Source organism: Periophthalmus magnuspinnatus, chromosome 6, assembly GCF_009829125.3.
Source record: "Periophthalmus magnuspinnatus isolate fPerMag1 chromosome 6, fPerMag1.2.pri, whole genome shotgun sequence".
In the NCBI taxonomy this organism is placed as follows: Eukaryota; Metazoa; Chordata; class Actinopteri; order Gobiiformes; family Gobiidae; genus Periophthalmus; species Periophthalmus magnuspinnatus.
In genome coordinates, this window is record NC_047131.1 from 496,138 (window position 1) to 522,743 (window position 26,606).

At 40.0% G+C, this 26,606-nt stretch overlaps 3 protein-coding genes across 3 annotated transcripts; 1 reads left to right on the forward strand and 2 right to left on the reverse strand.

Annotated features, from left to right (window-relative positions):
* Positions 1 to 1,722: 1,722 nt before the first annotated feature.
* On the reverse strand, positions 1,723 to 7,224 carry ppcdc (phosphopantothenoylcysteine decarboxylase). Its single transcript, XM_033968215.2, has 5 exons — positions 7,055 to 7,224; positions 5,565 to 5,660; positions 4,744 to 4,872; positions 4,502 to 4,670; positions 1,723 to 2,229 (listed from the first exon to the last, which is right to left on the reverse strand). The coding sequence occupies exons 1-5, from the start codon at positions 7,184 to 7,186 to the stop codon at positions 2,159 to 2,161; spliced, it is 597 nt and encodes a 198-aa protein (XP_033824106.1). The 5' UTR covers positions 7,187 to 7,224; the 3' UTR covers positions 1,723 to 2,158.
* Positions 7,225 to 8,800: 1,576 nt separating this feature from the next.
* Positions 8,801 to 18,025, reverse strand: ints14 (integrator complex subunit 14). Its single transcript, XM_033968214.2, has 11 exons — positions 17,540 to 18,025; positions 17,107 to 17,214; positions 15,591 to 15,746; positions 15,381 to 15,499; positions 14,813 to 14,955; positions 14,646 to 14,738; positions 12,434 to 12,578; positions 12,226 to 12,359; positions 11,454 to 11,572; positions 11,176 to 11,241; positions 8,801 to 9,919 (listed from the first exon to the last, which is right to left on the reverse strand). The coding sequence occupies exons 1-11, from the start codon at positions 17,759 to 17,761 to the stop codon at positions 9,686 to 9,688; spliced, it is 1,539 nt and encodes a 512-aa protein (XP_033824105.1). The 5' UTR covers positions 17,762 to 18,025; the 3' UTR covers positions 8,801 to 9,685.
* A 253-nt stretch (positions 18,026 to 18,278) lies between these two features.
* Positions 18,279 to 24,949, forward strand: LOC117372440 (sodium/potassium/calcium exchanger 2-like). The gene is made up of 6 exons (XM_033968255.2): positions 18,279 to 18,345; positions 18,686 to 19,626; positions 21,414 to 21,647; positions 22,433 to 22,522; positions 22,967 to 23,127; positions 24,608 to 24,949. The coding sequence occupies exons 2-6, from the start codon at positions 18,733 to 18,735 to the stop codon at positions 24,867 to 24,869; spliced, it is 1,641 nt and encodes a 546-aa protein (XP_033824146.1). The 5' UTR covers positions 18,279 to 18,345; positions 18,686 to 18,732; the 3' UTR covers positions 24,870 to 24,949.
* The last annotated feature ends 1,657 nt before the right edge of the window (positions 24,950 to 26,606 follow it).

Below are 26,606 nucleotides of genomic sequence, written 5' to 3' on the forward strand. Positions count from 1 at the left end.
TTACCAACTGAGGCAGAGCTTTGGGGAACTTTCTGATGAAACTCCCTGGGGTTCTGGAGACTTACATCAGCCCATCTCTGTCTCTGCTCCTACATAATCTGTAGGTCAAAGTTCATGTTCTGTTCTTTGTCTGACGCAGCTTTTAGCTGGAGCTCAGCTGTCGAAACTTCTTTCTGTTACAGTTGGAATGTGTTTACAAACTTGTCAAAGCCACTCAAAGCTCTACTGTCTCATTCATTCACTCAGTGATGGTAAGACCCTGAAGCCACAGCTGCCCTGGAGAAGACTGACAGAAGTGAAGCTGCCAATCTGCGCCATCAGACCCTGCCACCACCAATACTCACACCACTTTTATACTAGGCAATGTGGGTGAAGTGTCTTGCCTAAGGACACAATAGCAGAATTTGGTGAATCTCAGTTGAATTGATCCTCTGACCTTCAGGTTTGGGGGACCACCGCTCTGACCACTGAGTAACCTGTAAATTATAATGAGTGAAAAACACTGCACATTTTCAGAGTTTCGGGGGTGTTTAGTATCATAGAACTATATTTTAAGAAACAATATTTACTATTTATCAGCCTACTTTTTAGATTTAGTTGTTTTAAGAATGAGCAGGTTTAAAATCTTTCCCATTTTCACACAAGATAAAAGCCGAAGTTAAATCTGTCAACTGGACAAAATGTTGTAGGAGTGAAGACGTTTGGCTGATCATCCAAGCCGCTTCTTCAGTTCTGGTCAGATTACTGCTGGACAGTGCCTTATATCTATCTGAAGGGAGGGGCTAACTACACTTAAACTTTAACAACTATTGTCTCCAGTTTCAGTCTTAATGATCCCCATTCAAACTTTAATGGCCCTATGGGCTGACCCTGCTGTTCCCTTTTGTTCTTTTTGTTTGCTTTGGGTCTGAGGACAGGGTTATTGTACCTCACTATTTTCACTCCTTTGAAGATAGTGAGGTACAGATCTTAGCCAGAAAAAAGAAATGATTTGAGAGGGGAGTTAAAAAAGTTAGAGCCCGGTCCAGAGCCCGGTCCAGAGCCCGGTCCAGAGCCCGGTCCAGAGCCCGGTCCAGAGCCCGGTCCAGAGCCCGGTCCAGAGCCTTCAGCAGAATTTAAAGTGGACTTCATCTCGTCGTCAGTTCAGAGACTGGTTTTGTTTGATTGGAAGATGCAGCATGTGACTGTGTCATTCAGCTCCTTGGGCTCACGGGCTGATGTAACAATCCTCAGAGCTCAGAGCCAAAAGGGCCCAAACAGCCAATCACAGAGTGACAGAGCTAAAACTCAGAGCCAATCACAGAGCTCCGTGTCCTCCACCACAGAAACAACAGACCCACAGCTGCTCCTTTGGAAGTCAAATACCCCTCCTTCTGGGGTTTTGACTAGTAGTAAACACTAAATATGACAACATGTGGCAAGCTGTGGACAGGGGTGTGGACAGGGCTGTGGACATGGGTGTGGACAGGGGAGTGGACACAATAATGTGGTTGAAGTTCAATGTTTATAACAAGAAAATATTTAATGATTGGCCAAACTTTTATGGGGACGAGTCTCTATAAGTTATAAACCTGAACCTTTAAATGTAAACCGCCCTTCGAGACAACTGTTGTTGTGATTTTGGGCGTTACAAAAATAAATGAATTGAATTGAATTGAAAACCATGTGTCTGACCTGTCCAAGCCACTGACCAACTGAACACGAATACGAGCACACTCAGTTTCCATGGGTTTTATATTTTTATAGCAAAGAAGATGTGAAGAATTTTACACAAGCAGCTTAAAAAGACCCAAAGACTGAGCAGGTTTAACAAGTTTCTGTTTACTGAGGGAATGTTGACTTTTTCAAAACCTTTTTGTGTTAATCTGCTGTAGAAAACATTCACTGTTCAGCTTTTAATAACAAACCCAGTGACAAATATTTGGACAAAGCAAATATTTAACACAGGAGTAATAAACCTAAATGCTTCCTCTCCTTAATTAGCTGGCAGTAAAATCATATAGTTTTAATCCTGTTTGTGCTGATGTCACAGAGTGAGCAGTCAATTTCCTCATCCCAGGGGCGTTGTGTTCTGCGTCAGTGTCGTAATGTTGACTGAGAGTGTGTGAGTTCAGGCTCCTGTTCGTCTCTAGGTCATGCGTTTTTGGGCTCATCTGGTTCATGAAGAAGGCACGAGGTACGCTTTGATGGCAGAGACGATCGTGGGCACCTCCGCCATGGCTCCTTTACCTGCAACAGAGTAACATACTGGTGGTTTGGCAAACAGCAAGAGTCCCTCGCCAACGTCATATTCCAATGCTATACTCCAACTTCACATGTCATTTCTAAGAGTGTGGCCTCGTCAAAAACTCCTGTATAAAGGAGTGGACTGAGTGAGTGAGACGTCATCCACAGCATTCGGCTCCAAATGAAGCTCATCGAGGCTAGCAGTTATAGGGGTCAATTTGGAGCCAGTTCCTTATTTGGAATTCCGAGCACAAGTATCAGAGCAACCAAAGAACCAATCAGGAGCGAAGCTGTTGAAGGTAACGCCCCTTCCCGACCACACCACTGGGAGTGGGTGATTAGCAAAACTGTTAATCAAACCTGTTACTAACGCTAGCCGGAGTGACCTTGGCGAAAGAAGGTGTCTGATTTGTCTGTTATTAATGTTCATATCTTGATTTACGGACACAACAGTAAAATAAAAACCCCAGGATCATGTAGAGCAGGTTAATACCAACATTTTAAGACCAAAACGACTCTGACAACAGCAGTTACAGAGAGAAGTGATTTGGAGTCAGTAAAGCCGGAAGTGCACTCATGATCACTTCCTGCTTAGAACATGGCAGCTAGCAGGTAAGCTATGTCCATTTATCTGTACAGTGTATGGTAACAACATTGCCAGTGCTACAAATTTCCTTTCAGATTCTCTTTCTGAGTGATTCTTCTTTTGAATGTTTTGTTTCTAATGGGGTTTTAGTTCTTTTAGCTGCTCTAAACACAGATGTCACTTTTCCAGATTAACATGTGTACATGTGTACACATGTGTACATGTGTACAAAATGTACTTGTTGGCACTGATAGGCTTGAACTTGCGCTTGAGTACTCCTCGTCTAGTGGCTAGCGACACCTTGTGGAAGAATTAGCCAATGTCTAAAGTGAGAGTGTGTAAAATGCCTGGGTACAGTTTAAAAACATTAAAATCCTGATGCTGCTGCCTGTGGCTCTGCTCTCACTGTGGTTGTTTTTCCTGTTTGTAAACACATAAAGATAAGCAAATTAAAAGTGCCGCTGTGTGGAGCAGAAAAGGACAGGGAATGGTCTTTCTACAGGTAAAATTTCATTCAAGACCAGCAGGTAGAGCAGATATACAGTCACACATATCTGTCACTATAATCTCTATATCCACTTCTCGTTCAGTTTCTGATCAGATTTAAGCCGTAAAATAATGAATAAATAACTCATCTGACTCATTACAGACTCAGACTAACGACTAAACAGTTTCTTTCTACTGTTTATATCTTACAGCTCATGACTTCAAAATGAGTTATGGCGAGAGGCCTACTCACTGCATAGATTTTAAATGTATGGAAATATAATAAATTGACAAGTATGTGTTTTATGATTATAAGATCATGAGCGTTCACAAAACATTTGAACTGTTTGAGTTTGAAAAGCCTCTGAGGGAAAAAAAAAATTGAATTTTCCCAGTAATCCAGGCTCTGTTTAGCTGTGCATATGAGTGAAGGGTTTTATTCTGTCTCTTCTCTTTTAATGTTCATTTTATGATATTATGTTTCTATTTGTTGTATTATGATTTTAATCACTTTCTTATTCTGTAAAGCACTTTGAATGACTCTGTGTACTATTTGTGCTATACAAATAAACTTACCCTGCCTTGTACCAAGCATAGACTGTACATAAATGGACATGGCAAACCTGCTAGCCAATGCGCATGGGTGTGCGCTTCCAGTTCCATCGACTCTGGCTCCAATTCACTTCCTATGTAAAAACTGTGTCTCCTCTCTCTGTAACTGCTCCTGTTACTCGTCATTTTGATCTTAAATGTTCGTATTAACCCGCTCTACTTGATCCTGGGGTTTTTATTTCACTATTGTGTCTGTAAATCAAAATATGAATATTACTAACAGACAAATCAGGTGCCTTCTTTCCCCAAGGTCACTCCTGCCAACGTTAGCAACAGGTTTGATTGACAGCATTGATAAGCGGCCACTCCTTGCTAAACCAGCAGCGTGGGTGGGAAGGGGCGTTACCTTCAACAGCTTCGCTCCAGATTGGCTCTTTGGAATTCTGACCATGAATATCACAGCAACCAAACATGGAACTGGGTTCCAGATTGGCCCCTTTAACTGTTAACTTGATGAGCTTTATTTTACTGGAGCCGAGCACTCTCGCTAACACTCACTTGGTCCACTTCTTTATAGAGTCTTTGTTACCCAGACACAGTGAGCGCAGCAGTGGGACCTTAGGCTGTGTGTGAGTGGGACACTGAACACACCTTCATCTCCACACACCAGTTTCTTGGAGATACAGGGGATTTCTCTGTATCCAAAAGCCTCTAGTCTGGACACATGCTCCGCAGTGACAGGGTGGTTCCACATGGCGGTGTTCATGGCAGGACAGAAGAGCAGGGGACGGCTCGTGTCCCACGCTCTCACCACACACGTCTACGAGAGGCCAAAGGTCAAGTTATGTTTGAATGTCTTAACTATTATCAAAAGCATTTTTACACCTTCATACCAGCAGATTGTCACAAATTCCATTTGCGATTTTTGCAAGAGTGTTGGCATCCAAAGGAGCAATGACGAACAGGTGAGCCCAGCGCCTCAGCTCAATATGAAGCACAGGGTCAGAGCGACATGTCCAGAGCTAAAATAAACACATGTTACGATTAAAGGCCCATATGACTATTTTCTGATCTGTGTCTAATGTTTCTTTATTACAAACAGACGTGGAGTTGTGTTTTGTTTCATTCACACATGTTTAACACGCAAACCCTTCATATTTAGGCTGAGTTCTTGTCTCAGACTGAAACACTCTGTTCCACCTTGCGATGTAATGCGGTAATACAAGAAGTGCTCCACTGTGTTTTTAAACTCCATACAGCTTCACTAGAATCATTTGGATCATTTCAGTCCTGGAATTGCCAATCTCTACTGAACTAAAGGTAAAAGGCGCTGTTAACTTCAAAACTACCAGGTCATGACATCACAAGGTGGAACAGAGCATTTTGAGCTTTGGAGATGTAGACAGACTAATAACAAAGGGTTACTCAAACATATGAGAATGAAACAAAACACAATTCCAGGTTATCTTCCAGTTATCTGGGATATCCAGATATCCCAGATAACTTTAGTTTCTTTGAAGCAGCAGTATTTAACATCTATTTAAGATGTGCCTGTGACCTGTGCCCATTGCTGTAAACAGAGAACAGTCCGCAGATGATGCCATGACTTCCAAAAGTATGTGTATAATTTAAAACTGCTGTAATTTAATCACTAAGTCTCCTTTTGCATAATTCAAAAACACATTTATTTTAAAACCCCCAGTTTAAGTTTTACCTCCCATTCGTCTGAGTCACTGTAGATTTTCACTGGGACCTCTGTAGAGTCGTAAAAGTGTTTGGCGTGTTCTGTAGTGACGACTTTCACCTCCACCTACAGAAAAAAACAATTTAATGTAGTCATGATTTTTGGTTCAATTAAGGCCAAGAGTCATAAACAAAAACTTAAACACGAGAAACTGAAACGTGTTGTGCCAATGAGTTTAATAAGATCTTTTCATAGATCCATGTTTGGTGCTGGATAAGGGGTAGATTTGTTTTGATCCAGGAAAAAACACTGACATATTTTTATCTTTTTAAAATACAAAGTGAAACCAACAACAATGTATTATTATTATTATTATTATTATCATCATCAGTGTTTGATCCATTGCAAGAGAAAACTATAAAATCTGTCAACTGGACAAAATGTTGTAGGAGTTAAGACATTTGGCAATTCGTCTGAGCCGCTTCTTCAGTTCTGGTCAGATTGCTGCTGGACACTGTCTTACATCTATCTGAAGGAAGGAGCTAACTACACTGAAACTGGAACCAGCTAATTGCTTACAGTTTCTGTTTGTAGGCTAAGTCTATTGTGCTATAGTAAGCGTGCACTGAGCCCGAGTCCTACTTAGCATAGTCTCTGAAGCCCCTATTGAGTGATTTCACACCTATGTGTGAAAGTTGTTCTCTTTGTTTTGCTTTGGGTCTGAGGACGGAGTTATAGATGGGGTAAAGATGATGTCTGAGGATTGTTTTATATTTTTCTTTTGTTGCTACTATTATTATTAAGAATAGTAGATAACAGAAATGGGACGAGACACCATTCCATCGATTGTATCTCACGTGACCTTGTCTCCAGTTTTTAATATAACAAACCACAGTGACACCTCGTGGTAGGATCTCAAAGACATAGTCCTAGTCCACACCGTGAACTGTGTATAGAATAATTTATACATTCTGTGCTCCAAACGCTGCAATACACAGTGAAGGGAAGTAGCTGAATACATTTAAAGAGAATACATACTCTGACTACTCATGCTGAGTAACTGTAATCTGGTACAATTACTCTTCATGTTGTATTACTCAGAGTACAGTTACTTTCATAAATTAAAGTGACATCTGGAGGTACATGATCCCGCAGCTCTGGAGTTTATCACACACAGCTCTTGTGTTCTGCGCATGCGCGAACTTTCTCTAATTAGACATATATTAATGCATAACAAACAGTGCGACAAAATAAACAAGACAAATAAAATAAATCAATAGATGTGGTGACGCTGTGACGTGTGTTTCACTATAATATAATATATCTCAGTGTAAAGTGTAAACGTATGCCCAAGTCTTCAGAACACAGTCTCTGACTGGATCATGAGACTGAACACGATACAAAACACACTTCACTGCAGTGTTCAGGATTCTGTAACGATAATTTAAAATATTCTTCCATCTCTGGACACTGGTTCCAGGATTAACAGAGGGATGGACAGAGGGACAGTCCAGTCTTACCCCTGACAGCTGCCGAAGCTCGGACACCAGGGCGGGCAGTTTCAGAGCCGCGACACTTCCGGTTACACCAACGAGGACGTGAAAACTTTGATCCAAACTCGTTTCTGAACCAGTATCGGACTCTTCCTGCATGATCTCATCTGCTACTGCCGCTTCCGGCCTGCACTTCCTTAAACAACAGAAGCAGCCCATCAGGAACGGCCTTAACTCTCCAGGGGCGGGGCGTAGCGTCCCTGTCAATCAAAGCTACCCTGGTGTATTTTTATATTTACAGTCTGGCGGTGTTTTTCAATGTCATAATCAGCAGATATATTTACAGCAAATAGTATCAGTATTTTTATGATCTGTTAAATACAGTTAAATTATTTTATTTTGTTTTAAACAAAGGTTCTGACCCTGGTCCTGACCCTGATCCTGACCCTGGTCCTAACGCTGATCCTAGGATTTTTATTTCACTATTGTGTCTGTAAATCAAGATATGAACAGACAAATCAGGTGCCTTCTTTCCCTGAGGTTGATCCGGCTAGCGTTAGCAGCAGGTTTGATTGACAGTGTTGCTAAGCGCCTGCTCCCTGCTAAACCAGCGGTGCGGGTGGGAAGGGGCTCTTTACCTTCAACAGCCTCGCTCCAGATTGGTTCTTTGGTTGCTATGATACTCACTGTCGGAATTCCAAATATGGAACTCTGCTTCAAATTGACCCCTATAACTGCTGGCCTTGATGAGCTTCATGTGGAGCTGAACACTGTGGGTGACGTCACACTCACTTACACCAGTTCTTTATAGAGACTGTGGATTTTGTTGACTTTCATGTGAAGCACTTTGGTCATATAGATAAACTTGAATTGTACCGAGTTTGTGCCTTGCAAACACAGCTAAATGCTTATACTTTACATTCACAAACAAGCACAAGCCAGTTGTGTTTTTTGTTTTCTTGCTGTGCAGTACTTTAGCTTTAAGTATCCGCTGAATCCCGATATTGACCGATACCAAAGACTGAAAACAGCATTTATTCATCTAAACAAAAATAAAAAAATACACACACATATATATATATATATATATATATATATATATATATATATATATACACACACACACACACACATACACAGAGTGTATATATATATATATATTTTTTTTTGTCATTTCTTGTCTATATGATCTGATTTAAGATGTAAAAGTTTGAACTGACTCATTAGACTCAAACTAACAACTAAACTGTTTCATTCTGCTGTTTATTTCTTGCAGCTCATGATTTTTAAGTTTTTGTGGTTTAAATCTGATCTTGGGTTTTTGTGTCAGTGGCACAAATGAGTTTCAATATGATCGTTTATCATCTGTTTACTTTGGTGATAAATGGAACTTCAGAATGTGTTCTGATGACACTGATGTGTGACTCTGCAGGTATCCTTTGTACATGCTGGCATGTGTCCACAGAGAGTGGAGGCTCTTGAGCTGGCTGCGGTATACAGTCTGGATTTCTCTATACCCTCTGGGATTGTTGGCTGAAGGTCAGGCTTTTATGTTTTTATCAGAATTTTCTCTTTATGTTTTCAGCTGATGCTCAGTTGTTTTTAGCTATTGCTGTGGTACAATCCATCCCCATCTTTGACCAGAATCACCTCTTCAGCGTCTCATTACCTTAACACATCGGGACTGTCAAGTTTTCATCTTTCCTCTACATCCATCTGATACTCATGTTTCTGGGTGAATTACACACGCACGCAAACACAATTTATCTATGTGTGCTAAGTAGTTAATAATATTTATTAATAAATTGCGCTCGTATCTACAGGTCTTTTTATGAACTTCAAGCATCTTTACAAACAGAAAACACGCTTTGGTGCCAAAAACAGGAAAACACAATGATCAGAACTACTGCAGTTTGTTTTGTTTTTAGTTCTGTACTCATCTTGTTACTACTCTGATTTGAGAGGCTGTGTATTTAAACTTATAATTTCCAGACACGTTTGTAACAATAAACCATGAATACTGTAAAAATCTATTCACTATTTTGAAAAGTTTATACAAATATATAAACACAAGTCTCATATTGCAGAGGGTCAGCTGTTTGTTGACCTTTACATGACATCAGTATATGAACGTTTTCCTCTCACATGTACACACACACTACCAGGCAAAAGTTTGGACACATCAACTCGATGTTTTTTCTTTATTTTTATTTCTTCAGTTCTGATTACTGCTGGACACTGCCTTATGTCTGTCTGTAGTTATATCTATCAAAAGGGAGGAGCTAAAGCAGTGTCCAGCAGTAATCTGATTTATATCTAAATCCTCAGAGTCTCCTCCCTTTGCTTTGTGGACAGCTGTAAACTCTTGTCCTTCTCTCAGTGAGCTTCATGAAGTCCCTGAAATGGTTTTCACTTCACAGCTGAGCCTCAGGGTCAAGAAACGACAAAAGTGTGAACCAGGGTAAAAGCAAAGGGTAAAGGAGATTTTTAAAAATCTAAACTCTAGAACAAGTTTGGAGTTATTTTCAGTGTGTTTTTGTTTACTATGTTCATACTTGTCCGTTCATAGTTTTGACACTTCAGTGAGAATCTACACTGTGAATCATCCTGGAAATAAAAGGAGAAAACAAATGAAAAAATCTCTAAACTTTTTCCTGCTCAGCTGGAGAAGTCCGTGTGCATGGGGGCGATGTTGTGGTCGAAGGCGGCGTACTGAGAGTCCCCAGTGCTTGCTAGTTTGAGCTGCTGGGCAGCATGCGACAGCTGGAAGGCGGCGTCGGGGTGGGCGGAGTCTGGTAACAGGGTGCACTCGCGTTCCAACAGATCGGCCACTCCCTTCAGCAGCTCCCAAAAACCAAACGCCAAAGCAGCTTTCCTCAGCCGGTTTAACTCCTAACACGTAGACACAAGATTTAAAATCACAAACGGAATACGATCTACTGCCATCAGGGCCGGCCCAAGCTTTCAGGGGGCCCTAAGCTGAATTTGTCTCTGGGGCCCCCCCAGCAGCGGACGTATCCTGGCTCAGCTATTGGCGATTCACATTTGACAACATTATGACTCCTTGTATCTGTATTTATATGACCAACATCAGACTGAAAACATCCAAAATGTCACAACTACTATAGCCACAAGAACAGTAGACGAATAAGAAATTCTAGACAAGTTTCTGACGGAATTGAATGTGTTCCAGTTGCCGCTTACATTTACATTATAAAGAGTTGCGCACCTTGTTGACAAGCAGAAGCACAGTGTGTGGGCAAACCTAGAGTACCCATGGATCTATTCAAATAACAAGCCTACCTAAAGCTCCTATATTACACATGAGCTTTAAGACATGTTCTAATGCAGTTGCCTCCTCAAAGACAGACCTGGAGTGTTTTGCTACATTCACACAAGTTTGAGTGACCCTTTATCATTAGTCTGTCTACATATCCAAAGCTCAAAATGCTCTATTCCACCTTGTGATGTCATGAAGTGGTTTTTAAGTGGTAGTTTTCAAGTGGAGATTAGAAATTCCGGGGCTGAAATTATCTAAATGATTCTAGTGAAGGTTTAAAAACACAGTGGAGCACTTCCTGTATTACCACTTCATGACACCCCAAGTGTTTTGAGTTTGAGAGAAGAAGCTTAAATATGCAGGGTTTGTGTGTTAAACATGTGTGAATGTAACAAAACAACTCCAGGTCTGTTTGTTATGAGGAAACCACATTAGAAACAGATCAGAGTAGTGCGATATGGCCTTTACTGACGCAGGACGAGGTGGTGTGCTACTAGAAAGATGAGAAATTAGGACTACTGCCATAGCAATTAACAATCTAAAACAAGATATCCATCTTTTGAATAAAGAAAAGTCAAAATGTTGCCTGTTCATGGGTTTCAACCTCCTGTTTATCCATGGGGGTTTCAGAAGGTGAGACTGTTGCTATAGCAATTAACAATTCAAAACAAAATATCTTTTAAAAAGGTCATCCGTCCTCAAAATAGCACCATATAACAGGCAGCTGAAACCTGTGAAGTGGTGATGTTTGAGGAAATTTCACCATTAAATTGCTAATTGCCATGTCTTAGTATTTCATCTCTGAAACATGTGTATAACGGAAGCTAAAGATCATGCATTGAAAAATCAACAGTTAAAAATAATTTACCTTATAAAAAGTCTGCGTTTTATCTGGTAACTTCCTGGCGTTCCTTAGGATCTTCTGCACATCCGTCTAAATATGATACAATAATGAAAATACTACAGTTAGACTGATTCAGAGTCTTCACAATGAAAACACAGCAGTTAGGCTGATTCAGAGTCTTCATAATAAAAACACTGCAGTGATTCAGTCTTCATAATGAAAACACTGCAATTAGACAGATTCAGAGTTTTCATAATGAAAACACTGCAGTTCATAATGCCGTCTGAATGGTGTGCTTCTACCTGGAGTCCGCTGGCTTTGATCCAAACGGTGACATTTTGAGCGTAGCTGCGTTTAACTGGAGGCTGCACAGGAAATGGGCTTTTACTGTCATCCTCTCCATAAGGATTCTCTACCGCTTCTGTTATTCAAAAGAAAGACACATTATTCCTTTGAGAAGTAATTTCAACAAAACATGACATGCAGGAGATGGGCAATATTTATAAAAATGAAAATTTGGTCTCCACTCTCCAGGTAATAAGAACATACTGAATTTAATAGAAATGTGCTCAAACATGTTTTAAATCTTGAGGTTTACATATCAGACAAAAAGGGCTGCATAAGCCACACCCACAAAAGTGCAAACAATATTAAAGTTTTATGTATTTTAATCATTTTTCCTGTAGGATTTTGTGCCATTTATTTTTAGACATGATGTTCCCAATATTCAAATCCTGCACATAAACAGCATTCACAATAATAGTGACAGTTTTTGTCACTATCGCCCCCCTGTGGCATCTGGTATTCCCAGCAGTCTCCCATCCAAGCCCTAACCAGACCCAGTCCGGCCTAGCTTCTGAGGTCAGTCGAGATCAGACCTTGATCAGGAGGTCTATATTTTCCATATGAATATTAACGATATTCAAGGTCATCTGACATACAGCTCAACTCAACCATTCACGTGTATTTCAAGATAAATAAAAATGCACACAGCAGCTGCAGATCAAAACAACTCAACACAAACTTTGTTCTACTCCTCAAACAGCCGACAGTTTACCCAGACTATATAATTACCTGAGATTGGTCCCAAGTGCGAAATCTTCCCCAGCCAAGGCAGCGGGTCTGGACCGGGCTCAAATAGTGACATCATCAGGTTGGACTTCTTTTTACTGTCTGCTTGAGAGTAGAGCATACCAAACCACTCAAGCCTAAAGCACAGGCCACAGTCAGAGAGGACACAGTAATATAATGAAACAAACCAACAGAAAACATGAAAACAGACCCCAGTTGGACCAGAGCCACCATGCCCTCCACCTTCAGACTGCCGTGGAGCAGGACACAGAAGTTTGGGCTCTTCCCTGCCATTTGACTCGTCGAAGCCTCTTCTTCCAGCTCCTCTGTGGCTCCTGTGTTCACCTCATCTACATCTGCTGCAGAGCAAAACTATAGGTCAATATTACAACTATTAAACTTGATTTCTGAGCTCTTAGAGGCCCACATTACATGATTTTCTGCTCTATGTTTCAATGTTGTTTCCCCATCAGGATTAATAGGAAGGGAATCAGAGCTGACTGAGTTGCAAGTGTGCTCATGTTCACTTCCTATTTGAAACATACAGCTGAATAAACACTCGTACAGATAGTTGCCGTAAGGGTGACATATCAAACATATACCGTGAATTAGTTTACGCCAAAAACAAGAGCATTATAAAACATATAAACATACAATTAACAAAATACCTTTTTCCCCTTCAAGCTAGATGCTATTTCTTAGGAGACATTTTAAGATAAGATAAGATATGCCTTTATCAGTCCCACAGTGGGGAAATTCCAGTATTGCACTGCACAGTTAAAGAACAGAAGGAAAATGGTACATGCAATAAAACAAGATAATAGATAAATAGCTTAAAATAATTTAAATAATAGACTTAAAAAAAAACAAAAAATATACTCTAATATAACATCTTCGTAAAGTGAAGGTCCATTTGTTCCATTTTTTTTGTCCATTTGCTGTCCCACCCCCTGCCATGACTATTAAATCTTACCAGAAAGAAAACAGAAAGTGGCACCGGCAACTCCCCTTTCAGAATAAACCCCTGATCTTTACAGAATGCAGCAGCTAGCGTGTTAGATATGTCCGTCTATATAAACACGTGGACAAAATTGTTGGTACCCTTGGGTTAATGAAAGAAAAACTTACAATGGTCACAGAAATAACTTGAATCTGACAAAAGTAATAATAAATAAAAAAATTATGAAATTGAACCAATGAAAGTCAGACATTGCTTTTCAACCATGCTTCATCAGAATTATTTAAACATAATTACACAATTATGTAAACATATAAACTCATGAAACAGACCTGGACAAAAATGATGGTACCCCTAGAAAAGACTGAAAATAATGTGACAAAAGGGACATGTTAATCCAAGGTGTATCCACTAACTAACATCACAGGTGTCTACAATCTTGTAATGAGTCAGTGGGCCTATATATAGAGCTACAGGTCATCACTGTGCAGTTTGGTGACACGGTGTGTACCACAGTCAACATGGACAAGAGGAAGCAAAGGAAAGAGTTGTCTCAGGAGATTAGAAAGAAAATTATAGACAAGCATGTTAAAGGTAAAGGCTATAAGACCATCTCCAAGCAGCTTGATGTTCCTGTGACTACAGTTGCACATATTATTCAGAAATTTAAGATCCATGGGACTGTAGCCAACCTCCCTGGACGTGGCCACAGGAGAAAAATTGATGACAAATCAAAGACGAATAATACGAATGGTAACAAAAGAGCCCAGAAAAACTTCTAAAGAGATTAAAGGTGAACTTCAAGCTCAAGGATCAGTGTTAGATCGCACCATTCGTCTGTGCAGGGTATAATGAAATCTCAAGACTCTCAAGGGATTCTAAAGAGAAATGTGCTGGCCAGTGTCAGAAAGCTTGGCCTCACTCGCAGGTCATGGGTCTTGCAACAGAACAATAACTAAAAACACCCAAGAATGGCTAAGAGGAAAACACTGGACTATTCTAAAGTGGCCTTCTATGAGCCCTGACCTAAATCCTATTGAGCATCTTTGGAAGGAGCTGAAACATGCCATCTGGAAAAGGCACCCTTCAAACCTGAGACAACTGGAGCAGTTTGCTCATGAGGAGTGGGCCAAAATACCTGCTGAGAGGTGCAGAAATCTCATTGAGTTACAGGGATCATTTGATTGCAGTGATTGCCTCAAAAGGTGTGCAACAAAATACTAAGTTAAGGTTACCATCATTTTTGTCCAGGCCTGTTTCATGAGTTTATTTTTTAAAAATAATTCTGTTGGTTGAAGCATGGTTGAAAAGCAATGTCTGACTTTCATTGGTTAAATTTCATAGAATTTTTATTTATTACATTTGTCAGATTCAAGTTATTTCTGTGACCATTGTGACTTTTTTTCTTTCATTAACCAACAGGTACCAACAATTTTGTCCATGTGTGTACAGTCTATGCTCTTACCTTTGTTGACAGCAATAGGCAGAACCAAGTGTCTGGAAATAACAGGAGGGCTGGCGATATCAGCAATTTCAACAAATCCAACGATCTCCAGATCTTAAAGATATTAAACATTAAACTCAAATCGAGTGGTGTCAGTGTGGCATCACAGTGTTCTTTCAAAATGGCACCTGAGCTGACAGCGCGTGGCATGGGTTCCACTTCCTCATCCACTATAAGGGGCTCAGGACGGGGGAACACCTGAACATCTGAGGACAGGTTCCCACAGTGAAGAACCGCATGGAAGGGAGTGTACGCGTAGTCTATCAGCTTCCTGTGGATTGAAACCATAACAGAGCTCAGGACAAAAATATTTCACAGAAAAGACAATCCAGGCCACTAAACAAGAAGAAGTGATGTCTCCAGAGTGGCAGACTTACTATTGCAACAGTATATGTATTCATCCAGTTTAGTAATATACAGTTAACATTGAGAATATTATGTAGAATTTGTAAAATTTGCTTAGACTTATGTGTGAATTTTAGTTGCAACTGTTAAAAATCCTATCCACTATGAAAGACTCTAGCCACAAGAGATCCTCATTTACCCAGTTTCCATGTCTAATAAATGGATAGGCCAATTAGCATATTTGTTATTATATGTGCTACATGGGTGGATTTGTGTTGCATTTGCTTATTAATAAAATAATTTCCAATATAAAATCTGATATTATATTCTGTGGATTGTGACTTGTCATACCCAAACATGGCCTGGACACTCTTCATACAGATCTGTCCATCCACAGTAAAGATTTGCCCATCCCCTCCACTCAGACACAGAAGTTCTTCCAAATTCTCCATGGCATCGGTCATCTGCAACTGCAATTACACACAAATGTACACATGTACACATGCTTAGATAGATTTGTGCGAAGAACAGACATATGGCACGCATTGAGATATAATTTACCTCCTCTGCATTAGCCACACACATCACATAGAGTTTAGTTGGGAAAGGGAACGGTAGTGGGAACTTCTTGTCTTCCCCGCGATGTTTCAGGGCTTGGAGGGAATGGCGGAGAGAGCCTTTTCCGATCCCCAGAGAACCGTCAGTCACCAGCACCATCTTTGGGACACAAGGAGAATGAACACGAGTACGTCCTTATGAGCTAATGAATGAACATGGGAACGTCAAAAGTAAGAGGATCTGACATGTTATATGTAGGATAATATAATGATGTAAGACACTGCCATATAGACTGTAATGTTCCAGCAATGCTATGTTTCCACTTTCTGTTGCCTTGTCAGTGCCTTCTCTGATCCAGGGCATCTTCAGTCCTCATTAGGCTCATGCTCCATCATCCTTAAGTGGAAGTGACAGGTTTTCATGTTTTTCTAATTCTGACTTGGTTTGGTGGGATAGTACCATAAACTGTATAAAAAATGTATTTGTATGAGTGAGTGAGTGAGTGAGTGAGTGAGTGAGTGAGTGAGTGAGTGACTGACAGACAGACAGACAGGCGCTGCGGCTTCTACAACAATTTGTCCAGTTGACAGATTTAAACTTTGTCTTTTGCTATGGATCAAACCTGGACAGCTGAGGGATTACAAAGACACTCATCATATCTTTACATCAGTTCAGTGGCAGTTTGTGAAGAAAAAGTTGAAAAGAAAAGTTTAAAAAATAAAAATAAAAATACAGAAGTAGTGGAGTTAGAGTAAGTAGAGTAGAGTTCTAAAATGGAACATCTCAACCCATAAACACATATTCAGTGATGACTGGAAGACCAAACACCATAATCTTATTGAATAAAAAACATACGTTACATTTAATGTTGCGTTTTTACATAAATTCAGTGTTAAATTCACTAAAGATATAATTATTATAGATTAAGATACTCATATGTTTAACACAAAACCCTGCATATTTAGGCTGAATTTCTTTGTCAAACTGAAAACACTCTGTTCTACCTTGTTATGTCATGTGGTAATACAGGAAGTGCTCCACTGTGTTTTAAACTCCATACATTTCAGCCCTAGAATTGCTAAACTTTAAAGCTACAGTTTACTTTAGCCTCATAGAAACCTCTTCACCCCTCAGTACAGCTGGAGATATTGTACACTTTCTGTGGTAATCATAACTAAACAAGAGGTAAAACAATAAAAAAGTATCGTTATTCCAGTGTACTGTAGAATAAAACACTTAAATTGCAGCTAAAAATATCTGCTCACTTTAAAACTACTGCATGATGACGTCACAAGGTGGAACAGAGCATTCTGAGCTTTGGAGATGTAAACAGACTAATAAAGTGTTACTCAAACATGTGTGAATGAAACAAAACACAACTCCAGGTATGTTTTTGAGGAGGGAACAACATTATAACATGACTTAAAGCTACAAGAGTCAGTTTTGTGTAATATAGGACCTGGAAGTAATAACAGTTCAATAGATATGTTTAATGTAGTTTGCTTATAGCTCCACAGACCTGACAGGGACACGCACTGCCCCACTCCTGCTGAACAACGTTGCTCACTCCATGGAGAGCCGACTCAAAACAAGTCTTATCATAATCCTCCAAATTACTTAGAGCCTCCTACAAAAACAACAAAGTGGAAGAATTAAACATTTAAAAGAATTTCATTTGCTTACACCGTTTGTCCATTAATAGCAAAGATTAATGTTGGCCCACAATAGTTCATATTCTAAAAACATCCTACACTAAACAAAATCCCACTTTCTAACCCATTATAATATAAATATTTAGACATAACTGTTACTGGAGCTATTTAAAGGCCTTATGCAACACTTACACTAATACAATTAATTATGAGATATTTTCATTTGAATAATCTGATTGGTGCCACCATCGACTCTCTGGAGTCTAAAGGAAAACACTGCTCTGGGCACACTGTTCATACCTGTAACGCGTTGTAATCTCTGGTAAAAGGTACCAGAAGTTCCCAGAGAGACGAAAAGGCCATTAGTGCGGTGAACTCCAGTCGATAATTGGACGCCATGTGTTCAAAGAGCATGTTGAGGCCGTGCACGGCCAAGTTTTTCCTCTGGTACTCCTCACTGCCATCCTGCGCCACCGGCCGGGTCATGGACAGAGACACATCCATCAGCACCACGGTAGGCATGCTGCAGTCTCACGGGGTCCACGGCAAAGTCACAAACATACACCACACAACATCAGCTTGAAAACTATGGAGGAAAATCAAATACAGTCACTCGATTAGACTCTGTGCAGAACTACAGCCAACTGACCATTAAAAAAAAACTTGATATTACGAGATGCTGCCGCTCTTAAAATAGCAAAGTTAGATTCATTATGGATTTATGTGTTTACTAAAGCGATGTCGAAACTGTGGGGTACCATAAAAGATCGCAGAAACTCATTTACACGCCTCTGTGGACCTTTGTTTATCCAGTTCTTGTGTGAATGTACGCCAGAATTATTTTCCGAGTGTGAACAGTTTAGCGCTGTATATAGTTCCGCATTAATAGTTCCTAGCAGCCTTTGCGCTTCTTTCTAAACGTTGATGTCACTAAATGTGTCTGCATAAATTTACTCACAGAATTTAGTTGAATTTAGATTTGATCAGACTACTTTAAGATGATTAAGTTCAGAGTTTTGTTTTTAAAACAACGCTATTATTTGTTTTCACCACGGGAGGCAGAGAAGAGCTGTTTGACTTCACATCTGCAAACTACACGCTTAAAGGTAGGACTTTTCACAACTATCTTCTTCTTTGCGAAAATCTGCTAATTACTATTCAATACCTCACAAAGTTGCATAAAGCTTAAATAACGACGAAAACGCTTTTTCAACCCAACTAAACCTGGTGCTGCATTCTAGTTCATCTTTTCAGTAAAATGATGCAAATACTGTTTCTATGTCCTCTTTTAGCCTTTACATTGCAGTGGTTTACTATTTTTGTGCAGAATAGTACCCATTCTAATTTATAAGCAGTGTACATGTTAATAATGGGTCGTAACAGTAATGCTATGTACCCTGCTGTTGTAAAGTTGTTATATAACACTTTGCTCTGCTCATTCTATAGAGACTTTGCTGTGGCGCAAGAAGTTTTGGATTACATTAACAAACAAGATGAAGTGGAAACCAAAGTGCTGTTTCCTCTATGCCATGTTCTTGTGTGTGTTTGGAGCTGGATCCAATGAAGTGATCACAGAGAGCCCTCATAAGAGCCCAGATGAAGATGATACTTCTATACAAGAATTACACCCCCCGTCTGCCCAGACCACTGCCCAGACAACACGAGAGACCAATTTCTTGCGTGACTTGGACACACAGCAGGAGGACTCAACCACCAATGCTCCTCACCCCACAACGATTTTACAAATTCATTTTAAAACTACTGAATCCTCAACTTTGGCACCTCCAACGACAGAAACACCAAAAGGTATGGAGAAATTCCCTTTGGATGTGTTCTCACTTGAGGAGCGGAAGAGAGGCTGGGTGCTTTTACACATCACTGGAGTCCTGTACATGTTTGTGTCACTTGTAATACTGTTGGAAGAGTTTTTTGTTCCTGCACTGAGAGTTATCACAGATATTTTTGCCTTATCTAATAGTGTGGGGGGAGCAACCATCATGGCTGCTGCCAGTTCCACCCCCAGATTCTTTGCTTCCTTCATGGGCTTGTTCCTGTCAGGGGAAAAAGCAGGGATCAACAGTATAGTGGGGTCAGCGGTCTTCAACATTATGTTTGTGATTGGGATGTGTGCGCTGTTTTCTCGGGAGATGCTGCATTTGACCTGGTGGCCGCTCTTCAGAGATATGTCCTTCTACATCATGGACCTGATCCTCCTCATCGTCTTCTTCCTGGACAATGTGATCGTGTGGTGGGAGAGCCTGATGCTGGTCGGGGGCTACTCTCTGTATTTGGTCTTTATGAAGTTCAATGTGCAGATTGAGAGGTTTGTCAGGGGACTTCTGCACAAACACAGAAGCACAGTTATCGCTATGAACGAACATGGAAAGGTGAGTGTACAGTGAGAATATCCCAAATTATTTCTTCTATCATGATAATTATTGTTCAGTTTCAATCCAGTTCAAGTTCATTTCTATAGGACATTTAAAACCACATTTAAAACAATGTTAGCTGAGCAAAGTGCTTCGCGTGAAATGCAGATATACAGAACACCAAACACAAGAAAACTCAATATTAGAGATTGACGATGTGGGGTTTTTCTTGGCCGATACCAATTGTTTAGAATGTGATAAGCTCTGCTGATATAGGGCTGATTTAGATACTCTCACCTAAAGTATACAATATTAATTTATTCCAAACTCCCCCACAGCCCTGTTTCAACTGGATCAGAGAGCTGGAGGCACATTTGTACAGTTGTTTGTTGAGCACAAACCAAATATCAGCCTCTGCTGGAGATTTAAGGCCCAAATTAATAGGCCATTATGCTAAATGACCAAATATCGGGGCCATATATCGACCAACACATAAATCGGTCGAGCTCTGCTCAATATTTACTGTGGTGTTTTTTGTGACATTGAGGAGATTTTAGTTTGAATAAGTCACTTCTGTGGCTCATTACAATATTGGTTCGTTCCGCCTTTTAATTATGCTGTTTATTTTAATCTTAATCATTGGCATTAAGTAGTTTCATGATTATGGTTTACTGCTGTATTTCTCTTTGTATATGTCAGCTTTTAGGTGTGTTATCATGACAGGCCTAATATTTTTATTATGTTTTAGGCAAAAGTTTGCAAGTTTCTTCTTCTCTTCCTCATTCTCCGTAGAAATGTAAATGATCTGTTTCCTATAATGTGTGAAACATGTGTTTCTACCCCCCCCCCCCCCACACACACGCACACACCCGCACGCACCCCCCCCCCCCCCACACACACACACACACACACACACACATATATATGCAATTCATTATTAATAATTATAATTTAAATAATACTTCATTAAACAATATAATAATTATTAGAATTGATTATATTATATTACCTGATGTTTCCTTCAGAGATTCACTTCATACCAGTTTATCTGAGTGAGTTTGTCTTTGAAACAGGTTTTTGTTTTTATGTTTCATTTTCAGGCACAGAAATAAAAACCTCTTCTGAAAGTTAAGATGATTATTAAACAGTCTGTGGATTAAGTTTAATATTCAAATACAAAACTGGAAATAAAAAAAAACAAAAAACAAAAACATTTCCATATTTTCCAAATAGGTAAATAAAAGTTAATTATAAACAAAAATAAACTGTTATAACAAAGGTTTAAACTCCACAAATCCCATTTAAGGTCCATATCACACTACTCTGATCTGTCTTCTAATGTTTCCTCATCACAAACAGACCTGAACTTATGTTTTGTTTCATTCACACATGTATAACAAACAAACCCTGCATATTTAGGCAGTTCTTCTCTCAAACTGAAAACACTCTGTTCTGCCTTGTGATGTCATGTGGTAATAAAGAAAGTGCTCCACTGTGTTTTAAACTCCATACACCTTCACTAGAATAATTTGGATCATTTCAGCCCTTGAATTGCCAATCTCTACTGAACTAAAGGTAAAAGGAGCCGTTAACTTGAAAATTACCACTTCATGACATCACAAGGTGGAACAGAGCATTTGGAGCTTTGGAGATTTAGATGGACTAATAATAAAGTGTTACTCAAACGTGTGTGAATGAAACAAAACACAACTCCAGGTCTGTTTTTGAGGAGGGAACAGTATTAGAACATGGTTTAAAGCTACAAGTCAGTTTTGTTTAATATAGGCTCTTTAAATATCTTGCAGGAAACAGTGGGAGATGGGTCAGACGAAGCTTCTAGAAACCACAACGGGAGCCACAAAGACATCAGACGCTCCGCCTCTCACCCGGAGGAGGCGGAATCCAGGGCGGAGCTGGTGAATGAGAGCTCACCTCTGTCACTGCGGTGGCCCGGGTCCAGGTGTGGCCGAGGTCTGTACCTGCTCCGGCTCCCGGCTCTGCTCCCTCTGTGGCTCACTCTACCTGATGTGCGCAAACAGGTGATGCCAACGCAAAAAACGCCATCTGCTCTGGTTTAGTAACACCAAGGGCCTTTATTATTGATACTCTGCAGCGAAATCAGGCTGGGGGTTTTCTACATGTATCTCTATGGCAGAATGTTACCATGTAGACACAATACACACATTAGCAAAAACTATGATCAATCCGTGCATTCATGGTACTGTTTAGGAGTTTGATTTTACACAAGAAGGTGAGAGTGACTAACTGAAAAACTGTTGGCTAATGCTAATGCTAATGTTAGCTAGCTTGTGATTGTAATGTTATTTGGGAGTCCCTTCCTTAACAGCACAAATCAGCTCATCTGTTGTAGTTCAGATAAATCAGATCTTTATGGTCAGACTGTGTTAAAATAAGCTCACAAAAAATCTAAAATCTAGCTTGAGTAACAGAGTGTCAGACAGAGCAGTGCCTCCAGTTTGAATCACTCCCCTAGGGAATGTGAATGATCTTCTGCAAAGTATCAATAATCTTTTTTTTTTTGGTTAGTCATCTTAAATGTTGTTTTGTAATCAGTTTTGTTTCATTCAAGCATGTTTGAGTAATCCTGCACATTTTTACCAGTTCAAAATGTTTTATTCCACCTGCTGATGTCATGAGGTGTTGCCCTCCATCACCATAAGTGTTTTATAGTCCAAACATCTTTACAAGACCATTTCATCAATACCATGTATTGCTAATAACTTATGTCTTATCTTTACTCATACACAACAATAATATAAAATTAAAAATTCAAGTTTTAATCTTTTGTTTTTGTTGTTTTCAGGAATCCCGAAAGTTTGTTGTTCTGTCTCTGCTGGGGTCCCTGGTGTGGATGAACGTGTTCTTGTACCTGATCGTGTGGTGGGCACATACGGTAAATTTTGGCTCTGTTGATACTCTGTCGTGACATCATACTGGGGGTGTTCTACATGTATCTCTATGGTGGAATGTTGAGTAGTTTCCACATCAGCAAACACTGACAAAAAAGTTTTAAATAGATTTAAAGAGCACATGTTCAGGAGTCTGTGATCAATCCGAGTGTTCATGGTCCTGTTTAGGAGTTTTATTTTATACAAAAATTTAAGAGTGACTCACTGAAAAATTGTTGGCTAATGCTAGCTAGCTTGTGACTGTCAGATTGTGGTAAAATAAAGATCAGATTAAAGTCTAACTTGAGTAACAGAGCTTCAGACAGTGTAGTGCTTGCAATTAGCTTCACATCCCCAGGAAATGCTGATGACATCATCTGCAAAGGTAGAACCAAATTAAAGCCTGTCTACGTGTTTAAAATGGAAAAAGCTTGTTGATGTTTTCTCAGGTGGCAGAGGCAGTGTTTGTCCCAGAGCACATCATGGACCAGCTCACTGCACAGGTGAACCTTCCCGTCCTCATCACGGCTCTGATTGCGGCTCGCCGAGGTCTGACTGACACGCCAACCTCCATCGCTTTAGGGAGTAACATCTACGAAATCACTCTGGGGTAAGAGAGACGCAGTGTCTAAATGGCACTGCTCAATACCTGGTTCACCTGAGCTTTAATCCATGTTCTAAGGCTCCTCCTCAAAAACACACCTGGAGTTGTGTTTTGTTTCATTCACACATATTTGAGTAACATTTTATTATAAGTCTGTCTACATCTCCAAAGCTCAAAATGCTCTGTTCCACCTTGTGATGTCATGGTGGTAGTTTTCAAGTTAACAGCTCCTTTTGCCTTTAGTGCAGTAGAGATTGGCAGCTCAAGGTTTGAAATGATCCAAATGATTCTAGTGTTGGTGTGATGCTGAACTGTTTTTACAGATGATGTCATGGTTGTGTTGGACCTGAGGCCGACCTTAAAAATCGACAACAACAAATAGAATGCACTGATCCAGCTTTATCAGTTCTAATACCGATTCTGATATTGAAACGTATGTTTACGTAGCTGTTAATTATCTCAAGTAACGGCAGAACAACTTTGTGTAAATAAAAGTTCAAACATTCCCTCTCCTCTGTCTCTGTTTGTAATGCTTCTTCCTGTCCTCAGTCTCTGTTTTAATGCCTCCCTTTCTCCATCTCTGTTTGTAAAGCCTCTTCCTCTCCTCCGTCTCTGTTTGTAATGCCTCTTCCTCTCAGTCTCTGTGTTAATGCCTCTTCCTCTCCACCGTCTGTTTTAATGCCTCTTCCTCTCCTCCGTCTCTGTTTGTAATGCCTCTTCCTCTCAGTCTCTGTGTTAATGCCTCTTCCTCTCCACCGTCTGTTTTAATGCCTCTTCCTCTCCTCCGTCTCTGTTTGTAATGCCTCTTCCTCTCAGTCTCTGTGTTAATGCCTCTTCCTCTCCACCGTCTGTTTTAATGCCTCTTCCTCTCCTCCGTATCTGTTTTAGTGCCTCTCCCTCTCCTCCGTCTCTGTTTATAAAGCCTCTTTCTCTCCTCCATCTCTGTTTGTAAAGTCTCTTTCTCTCCTCCGTCTCTGTTTGCAAAGCCTCTTCCTCTACTCTTCTCCATCTCTGTTTGTAAAGCCTTTTCCTCTCCTCCGTCTCCATTTGGAAAGCCTCTTCCTTTCCTCCATCTCTGTTTGTAATGTCTCTTTCTCTCCTCAGTGTCTGTGTTAATGCCTCTTCCTCTCCTTCGTCCCTGTTTGTAATGCCTCTTCCTCTCCTCTCCACCTTCTCTGTTTTAATGCCCCCCTCTCTTCTCTGTCTCTGTGTTAATTCCCCTTCCTCTCCTCCGTATCTGTTTTAGTGTCTCTTCCTCTCCTCTGTCTGTTTGTAAAGCCTCTTTCTCTCCCCTGTTTCTGTTTGTAAAGCCTCTTCCTCTCCTCCGTCTCTTTTAATGCCCCTTCCTCTTCTCTGTTTTAATGCCTCTGCCTCTCCTTCGTCTCTGTTTTAATGCGTCCCCCTCTCCTCCTTCTCTGTTTTAATGCATCTTCCTCTCCTCTGTGTCTGTTTTAATGCCTCCCTCTCTCCTCTGTCTCTTTTGCAGACTCCCTGTGTCGTGGCTGGTCTTCTCTGCGGTCAGGGGTTGGGCGGCCCTGGACGTCAGCAGCACTGGACTCACCTGCTTCATTTCATTGTTTTCCTTGGCGCTCCTCATCTTCATCGTTTCTTTTGCCTCGTGTAAATTGAAGATCAGGAGGATGCTGGGCTTCACCTTGGTGCTGCTTTACTGTCTCATGTTTTTACTCAGTGCAATGCTAAAACACCAGGATGTTTTCAGGGAGTTTTGTGAGAGGCTCAGTGCCTGAAGTTTGGCTCATTTTTATACCTGGCTCAGATCTGTCTCCATCTTCAATTTTACATTTTTTTTTCTATATTCACTGAAAGAATTGCCATTGGCAGTTTCATTTAATTTGGCATGCATCTTCCTACACGCATAAGGAACAGGAAAAAGGACTAGATTACATAAATGTGTCTGCTATAACTATAAAAGGTAAAAAGACTATACTAGATATACAGATGTCTCCACCATAGACTGTATATATAAATGGACGTAGCTAACCTGCTAGCCGTCCAAACAGGAAGTGAGCATTGGCGCTCTTCCGGCTCCATCAGTTAAACTATGTCCCCTCTCTCTGTAAATGCTGCTGTCAGACTTGTTATTTTGGTCTTAAAATGTTCGTATTTAACCGCTCTACATGATTCTGGGGGTTTTATTTCACTATTGTGTCTGTAAATCAAGATATGAACATTAATAACAGACAAATCAGGTGCCTTACTTTCCCGAAGTCACTCAGCGTTGGCAACAGGTTTGATTGACAGCGTTGCTAAGTGCCCGCTCCCTGCCAAGCCAGGACTAGAACTGGGCCAAACCAAGTCTAAATCTTGACTAAACTGGGCTCAAACCAGGACCCAAGAAAGACAAGTGTTAACCTACCCCATACAAGATTAAAAGTCCCATATGACACAAAACTGACCATTGTAGCATTAATCCTTGTTCTAATGCTGTTCCCTCCTCAAAAACAGACCTGGAGTTGTGTTTTGTTTCATTCACACATGTTTGAGTAATACTTTATTAGTCTGTCTACATCTTCAAAGGTCAAAATGCTCTGTTCCACCTTGTGATGTCATGAAGTGATAGTTTTGAAGTTAACAGCTCCTTTTACCTCTCCTCAGTGGAGATTGGCAATTCCAGGGCTGAAATGATCCAAATGATTCTAGTGAAGGTGTATGGAGTTTAAAAACACAGTGGAGCACTTCCTGTATCACCACTTGATGACATCACAAGGTGTTCACAGAGTGTTTTCATTTTGAGAGAAGAACTCAGCCTAAATATGCAGGGTTTGTATATTAAACATGTGTGAATGAAACAAAACAGGTCTGTTTATGATGAGGAAACAACTTTAGAACCGATCAGAGAGTAGAGTAACTTAATGAAATTTGTAAAATATAAAACTGATGAGCACAAATGAAAGACAGTGTCACTTGTAAATAGATTTATTGAGAAAAAGTGAATTATATGAAGTATATTTTTAGATGATGTTAAAAACTGAAAGTACTTTTGTTTTCTCATAGTATTGTTATACTGCATTTCCAGTGTTGTACAGTGACAGTAACAGAGCTCTTAGACCAGTTTAATGCACTCTTTATAATGACATGTTTTGTTATTTTGTAGAGTTCTGATGTATTTTTGATCATAAAAAATCTCCCTCTTTTTTCTGACTGCTCACCAGCTGTCTTTCATTTATGAAAAAATAACAATAGTATTTTTGTCCATTAAAATTCTGAATGAGCATCAGTGTGTTTAGTCAGAACAAAAGAGTAAACTTTATAAGATAAGATATGCCTAAATATAGTTTTTATAATGTTTGTGTTAATACATTTTTATTTTCAACACGGTCCTGTGTCAAATATAACTTGTGTTTCCAGTTGTCGATCAAAACAAAATAAAAGTAGTAAAGTACTGTACTTAAAGGACCTATATAACACAAGACTGACTCCTGTGAGCTTTAATCCATGTTCTAATGTTGTTCCCTCCTCAAAAC

Excerpts from the sequence above, each read along its gene's own strand:
- ppcdc (XM_033968215.2), bottom strand. The coding sequence starts at position 7,186 with ATGCAGGAAGAGTCCGATACTGGTTCAGAAACGAGTTTGGATCAAAGT. Across the intron at positions 4,873-5,564 it reads GTGACTCAGACGAATGGGAG|CTCTGGACATGTCGCTCTGA; the intron begins GTAAAACTTAAA and ends TGTTTATTTTAG. Across the intron at positions 2,230-4,501 it reads ACTGGTGTGTGGAGATGAAG|GTAAAGGAGCCATGGCGGAG; the intron begins GTGTGTTCAGTG and ends ACTCTGTTGCAG.
- LOC117372440 (XM_033968255.2), top strand. The coding sequence starts at position 18,733 with ATGAAGTGGAAACCAAAGTGCTGTTTCCTCTATGCCATGTTCTTGTGT. Across the intron at positions 21,648-22,432 it reads TACCTGATGTGCGCAAACAG|GAATCCCGAAAGTTTGTTGT; the intron begins GTGATGCCAACG and ends TGTTGTTTTCAG. Across the intron at positions 22,523-22,966 it reads TCGTGTGGTGGGCACATACG|GTGGCAGAGGCAGTGTTTGT; the intron begins GTAAATTTTGGC and ends ATGTTTTCTCAG.
- ints14 (XM_033968214.2), bottom strand. The coding sequence starts at position 17,761 with ATGCCTACCGTGGTGCTGATGGATGTGTCTCTGTCCATGACCCGGCCG. Across the intron at positions 11,573-12,225 it reads GCACTTGGGACCAATCTCAG|AAGCGGTAGAGAATCCTTAT; the intron begins GTAATTATATAG and ends TTTGAATAACAG. Across the intron at positions 9,920-11,175 it reads AAACGCAGACTTTTTATAAG|GAGTTAAACCGGCTGAGGAA; the intron begins GTAAATTATTTT and ends TCTACGTGTTAG.